Below are 6,461 nucleotides of genomic sequence, written 5' to 3' on the forward strand. Positions count from 1 at the left end.
GCCGCGGGCGGAGGCGGCGGGGCCGGGGCTGGGCGGCAGGGCCGGGGTGCTCCGTGGAAACGCGTTCCCCAGGCCGGGCGGGGAGCCGGCTGGCCCGGGAAGGAGAGCCCAGCCTTGGCGTGGTGGCTTTTGCGGGGGGGAACGCCTTTAAAGCAGCCCAAACGCCAACGCTGTAGTTACAAAAAGTGCAAGATTGTGATCAACTGTTTGCTTGGAAAATACGACAGAACCGTCTTAGGCACTTAGTGCTACTTCACGTTTTTTTAATCGAACCACTGATTAAGTCATGGAAGAGGTTCGGTCATGTGGCTTTGTCCGTGTTTTTAAATGTTGTTTTCATTACCCCAGGAGCTGAGCCAATGACTCTTGGCTCCCCCACGTCGCCAAAACCAGGCGCTAGCGCTCAGTTTCTTCCTGGGTTCCTGATGGGGGACTTACCTGCGCCGGTGACGCCACAACCACGAGCTTTAAGTGGCCCTTCAGTAGGTGTCATGGAAATGAGGTCTCCACTACTTGCAGGTCAGAATTTGTTACTGTTCAAAAATGGTCCTGAATGTAAAAATTTGCTTTGCCTTATTGCTCTGCATGATTACTGCAGACTTGAGTTCTGGTAATTATATTACTTGCTGTAAATGAGCTCAAGGTTGCTTTTACAGGGAAGTTAACCTGAACCTCTTCTGATACCAAGTCAGTTTCAGTAGCTCTTTACAAGATGATTGCATACAGAGGCACCAGTGTTTTCACTGAATTTGAAAATGACTTGAAACAGACATCTGCTGGCAAGCTAAATACAGCTTTTGCAAGCTGCTGATTTCTTTTCAGTGATGTCTGAAAAGCCACAGGTTGCCAGACTTATACCAAGACGGTGGTAGAGTATGTTGGTTTTCTGTTCTGAGAAGGTTGAGTTATTTACAGCTTTATTGATTAATTGCATTTAATGGGCGACCTTTGCTGTTGTATTAAATCAGTTGGTGTAACTGGAATAATTAATGGTGTTAGTGTGCTAGTCATTTGAGGGTTAAAGTACTGCAAGATAATTTTAGATGTTCTTTTATTTCACTTACCAGTAGAACCATGTCTAAGGGTCCCTTCCAACGTGATATACTCTGTGATTGGTGGTCTGTTAGTCTCCTGCTTCTTGCCCTTTTCCCTTATCCCTCTGATCCCCTCCACATACAAGCTCCTGAGTAAAATATTTATGAAATGGTAAACAGTGATGTGAGTTTCACCTAGTGGCTTTTAAAAGGGGTTACTGTAGCTGCAAAGCATGGATAATAGAAAGGGGGGAACCAGTGAGATCTTGCGTTGTTCTTTTTAATTGCAGGAGGATCTCCCCCACAACCAGTAGTCCCTACACATAAAGATAAAAGTGGGGCTCCACCAGTTAGAAGCATATATGATGAATTATCTAGTCCTGGACTTGGATCGACACCTCTAACCTCAAGAAGACCAGTAAGTGGTTTAGATACTGGCTTACTCTTCACACAAGGTCACAGAATTGTTTTAGTTGGAGAAGACCTTTAAGATGATCAAGACCAACTGTTAACACAGTGCTGCCAAGTCCATCACTAAACCATCTCCCTTAGCACCACATCTGTTCATCTTTTAACTACCTCCAGGGATGGTAACTTCAGCACTGCCCTGGGCAGCGTGTTCCACTGCCTGACAACCCTTTCAGTGAATAATTTTTCTTAATATCCAATATAAACATCCCCTGCCACAATTTGAGGCCATTTCCTGTAGTTCACCTTCTTGTAAGTTTGTTGGGCTGCTGATTGCCAGAAAGGTCCAAGTATGTGTTTTCTTTTAGTGGGCAATAGAGGCACTTCCTGAAACAGGAGGAATTTTGTGCTGAGTAGAGTATCTAATCAAACTTCAGGCAGGGACATGGGGTCTATTTTGAAAAAATAATAGTAAAATATCTAGAAGGTCTTTCTAATATTAAGCACAACTGCTTTACTCAGCTGAGCAGTCAAGCGTTAGTGGATTCTTTTTCAGTGAGCATCATTCTTTTGATACAAGGAGGTGACCTTTCCCTAAACGAGTAGAGTTCTTTTGAGTGTTGCCTTCTGAAATGCTTATTTTGCAAGTTCAAACTCTCTGTGAAGGACAGAATCCAGAACTGTCTTAAAAGACACGATATTTGACCCAGTGTGTCAGTTGGAATGCATGTTGCTAGGTCTGCAGGTGCTCTAGTTGGTTTGGTCTCCTATCTACTAAATGCCACAATTGAGGGTAAAAATACACTGCAGTTGTTTTGGATATTGAAATCCTTCTGTCTTAAAAAGAAAATAACTACTAGCAGCTAAAAATCTTAAGTATACTTTCCTTCCCTTTGCTTGCACTAAGTAGTTGAGAGGGACAGTAAGTCTAGTGAAAAGGAATACAAGTGGGGGATGTGCTCCCTTGAGTTCTAAGCCTTTAAGACACTGAAAATCAGATGTGAGTAGCTTAGGATACTGACATACTTTCCATCAGGATGCACCTGACTGTGTGAATTACTATACTACAGCAATAGTGCAATGCCTATTTCGATAAAAGTTAGTCTAGAATGTTTCTGAGTCTTGATACCTAAAGCTACTTGCTTTCACAAAGCGTGTGTGATTGGTGTTAAGTAGTGGATGTTTCATTTCCTGTTTCAGAAAACTCACCTTAAGCCTGAATAAACTGTCTTTTTGCTTACTAGTAGCTCTTGCTAGATGATAAAATACTGTAGGCAGACCCTGTTTCCTGTGTTTGTGGTGCTTCCCTCCTGGGGTTTGGTCTACACCGACACCATCTCTGGTACTTGCATTTAAGCCTCTGAGTAGGAAAGTTAACTGCATTATTTTCTAAGGCTTAATAATCAGCTGGAAATTGCAAAATACAGTAGTTGAGCACTACTTAATGTAGTAGTCCAAGCTATTGTCTGCTAGGCTGTGAAAACATTGTCCAATAACTTTTAATAACCTTGTACTAAATATACATGTAAATATCTGTCCTTACTCTTAAAAATTAGGAGTAACTTAAGGCAGTTGATTGTCTTACTGGATGCTTAAGTTAGCTGAAAATGATCTCTTCTGATCTGATAAATGTACCTGTAAGAATGACGTGTTACTTTATGTTAATGCAGGCCAGCTTTTCTTTAACACAGAGCCCACTGGTTGGAACTATGACATCAACTCCTGGAACAGGTAAATGTTCTGTCAAAACATAAAATTACTTTGTTAAAGCTTTGCTTAATACACAAAAAGCACTATGCAAGCTACTTCATCTCCTTGCTCATTTGTCAAGGATTTACATGTTTATTTACTAGCTTTTCAAAAGGTATGTGGATTTGAATTGGAAATGCTTTACCACTCTGTGACTGAACTTCAATCAACTTTACTCCTTATTCAGAATTTGTTGTTGAATTGAGCACAGAGGTGACTGTATTTGGGTAAAACAGCTGAGATTCATGGGTTGCCTTCCATCTTCATAAGGCTTCCCATCTTTTGTGTGAAGCCATGGCTTCTTGCAAAGCTTAATTCCACTGTCATGTTCCTGTTTGGCTTCTGTATTAAGCTGCTGGTGTTTAGAGGTTGAGCAGAAAACTAGGTTGCTAACCATAAAACTTAATAGCATGTTGGCAGTTGTGAAGTGGAAATTGACTTACTGTTTGTGTCTGCAAGTACATCTCCAACAGACTCTTCCATATACAAGATAAATGCTTGATACTGAATTTATTTTTTTTAGTATAGGCTCTTAGGATGATAACTGTTGTTAAAGTAAGTTGTTAAACAATGTCATTTCAATTTAACAGCTTCAGCTATGTTCAGTCCTGTAAGTATTGGGCAGCCTAGGAAGACTACTCTATCTCCTGCTCAGCTAGATCCTTTTTATACTCAGGGCGATTCCCTGACTTCAGAAGATCAACTTGATGACACATGGGTAACTGTGTTTGGGTGAGTTGATTTTCAAAGTATTTTAAAAAACAAGGGTGAAGTTTTCAACCTATGGGAAGAACCGCTTGGACATAGCTGATGTCTGGCATTGCTAGGTTCTACAGGAAATACAACTGTGGTCAAAGCCAGCAAATACATATATTTTAGTGGAGCACCTCAACTTAAGCTACATATTAATTTTCTCAAGTTAGAATGATAGCCATTCAACCAGTGAGGTATGTGGTGCAGTAAAAGTGCCTAGTACATAATATTTTTCAGTTCACTGATACTAAAATGACAGTAACACTTTGCTCTTTTTTGGAGTTCTAAATCCCCTTCAAAACACTGTATTTTAACACCAGAATTATTAAACTACTCGTTGTAATTCTTTGATTACTTTTTGTCTTTCAGATTTCCTCAAGCATCAGCTTCGTATATTCTTCTACAGTTTGCTCAGTATGGAAACATATTAAAGCATGTGGTATGTCTTAGTTTGAGACTTAGTTCTGAAAACATTCTGGTTTGTTCTTTAAAAGGCTAAATTTGACAGTTTTTCCTTAATCCCATTCAGATGTCCAATACAGGAAACTGGATGCATATTCGGTACCAGTCTAAGCTTCAAGCCCGCAAAGCCTTAAGCAAAGATGGAAGAATTTTTGGTGAATCTATCATGATTGGTGTCAAGCCATGTATAGATAAAGTAAGTGAATATCTGCTTTTATTTAAGTATAGTGTGCTCTGCTTTTGGGCATCCTCTTTATTTTCCCTGACCTCTAATTATTTTTTAATAACACAGCATAGGTAGTTCAGTTATATAGGTAGTGTCTGTTAGACCTTATGTGAGTTTTTCTTCGGTATTTGACATAATTTTCTGCTGAGAAGGATCATTATGGGAAGTCTCTTAGCTCCTTGGAAGTTGTAATGCACAGAATTATATTGCTGTACAAGATGTGAAGTGAAACCATAACAGGAATCAGTTGAGATACAAGTTTCCCCGACTGAAATATCTGGCATCTGGGTGCTGTGATAGATACATGCTGGCAGATCGAGGCTGTTATTACTCCTAGTTGTCCCTCTTTTTAATGTGACTACGTATCTGATTCTGGCATTGCTGTTTATTTTAGTACATCAGAATGAAAATTCGTTAGCAAGGTAGTCCTGGTTCTGTTCTCCCAGCTGCATCCACCAGAACATGTCCTTACCTTATCAGGTTAGGGTTGGCATGGCTGTATTTCAGACTAGTTTTATCCTCAGCTGTTAGTTTCTAGGCATTGACAGTGCCCTCACCATTAATTCTTGCAGCGCTCTGCATCGACTACTTACTATACATCAGCTTAAGCAAATGACAGTCATTCTTTACTAGTTCACATGTTGTTTTTTTGGTGTCCTCTAAGAGTAAGCCTTGTTGCTAAAGAGTAATGCAGGCTTTCAAATGTAAACCATTGTGAGATTTGTTTACATTATATTAACCCTCTTTCTAAGAGTGTCATGGAAAACTTCGAAAGAAGCTCTACATCCTCAATGCCTTCAGTTTTCACTCCACCTACAAAGTCTGTCAGCACACCAGTACAACCTGCAAATAATACCACAAGGATTTCTACAATGAGACCTCTTGCAACAGCGTATAAAGCTTCCAGTAGTGACTATCAGGTATTTTATGGGAAATAGAAGCATGTGTTTCTTTTGTGTTAACTCCCCTTAGGTGTAAGAGGCTGTATACACATTGACTTCAATGTGACATTAGCCTTTATCATCTCCTGTTGTGTCTTCAGTCTCTAAAATAAAAAATAAAACCTAATGGATCAATGACTTGTCACCTGAGGTTAAGGGCTTGTTTTGAATATCTTTCAACCATATTTTGTCAAAATATAGTAGCACTTAAGAAATGAAAAAAAAATATTTAAAAAAAAGGTCTGTTGACTGATTCTCTTTATTTTCTTTCTTCCTCTCCCTCTGTCTTCTAGGTTGTTTCTGACAGACAGACTCCTAGGAAAGATGAAAGTATTGTATCTAAAGCAATGGAATATGTGTTTGGCTGGTAATATACAAGAGGAAGTAACACACTAAGTTGGTCAGGGTTTGAAATAATGCTACTGGCATCTGTGGTTAGTTGTATAACTACTGGTGACAGTATTTTAACTTCCATCTCACCTGTTATGCCTTCAGTCAATTCAGCAGAAATGTAGCTTGCACTTTAAATGATGGCAATGTACACAAGGTTTTAAAAACTGAGTAAGTGTAAATACAAGTGCTTTTTTCCCCATTTGTGCTCTGATTGCATGAATGTATAAAAAATACCAATACTGACTTGTCCTCTGTAATTACTTTCTGTGAATTACTTTCCTGTAAGTTGGAGATGTTTTAAATGGCAGCTTTATTATGTTTTTAATTTTGTTTGTTGTTTTCTGGGAAGATGATGGGCTACTTGCAGGAAGAACACTATGCACAGCTGGCTCCCAGGGACAGGGACTATACTTAGAATGTGGGATTCTAATGTTTTTATTAGGATTCATTGCTGTTCTGTAATTAACTCTGGCATCATGTTCTAAAGGTCGTAGC

The 6,461-nt window shown here is 39.5% G+C and overlaps 1 protein-coding gene across 2 annotated transcripts; it reads left to right on the forward strand.

The window, feature by feature from the left end:
* The first annotated feature begins 346 nt into the window (after positions 1-346).
* NUP35 (nucleoporin 35kDa) lies at positions 347-6,180 on the forward strand. Of its 2 annotated transcripts, none has more exons than XM_010007354.1 (8): positions 347-519; positions 1,325-1,452; positions 3,113-3,173; positions 3,782-3,923; positions 4,314-4,383; positions 4,474-4,602; positions 5,385-5,552; positions 5,867-6,180. In XM_010007354.1, the coding sequence occupies exons 1-8, from the start codon at positions 360-362 to the stop codon at positions 5,942-5,944; spliced, it is 936 nt and encodes a 311-aa protein (XP_010005656.1). In that variant the 5' UTR covers positions 347-359; the 3' UTR covers positions 5,945-6,180. The 2 variants fall into 2 exon arrangements, with proteins under 2 accessions (XP_010005656.1, XP_010005665.1); XM_010007363.1 differs by having other exon boundaries at positions 360-519; positions 3,113-3,179; positions 3,788-3,923.
* The last annotated feature ends 281 nt before the right edge of the window (positions 6,181-6,461 follow it).

Source organism: Chaetura pelagica, unplaced genomic scaffold (genome assembly GCF_000747805.2).
Source record: "Chaetura pelagica isolate M959 unplaced genomic scaffold, ChaPel_1.0 scaffold240, whole genome shotgun sequence".
Taxonomy (NCBI): Eukaryota; Metazoa; Chordata; class Aves; order Apodiformes; family Apodidae; genus Chaetura; species Chaetura pelagica.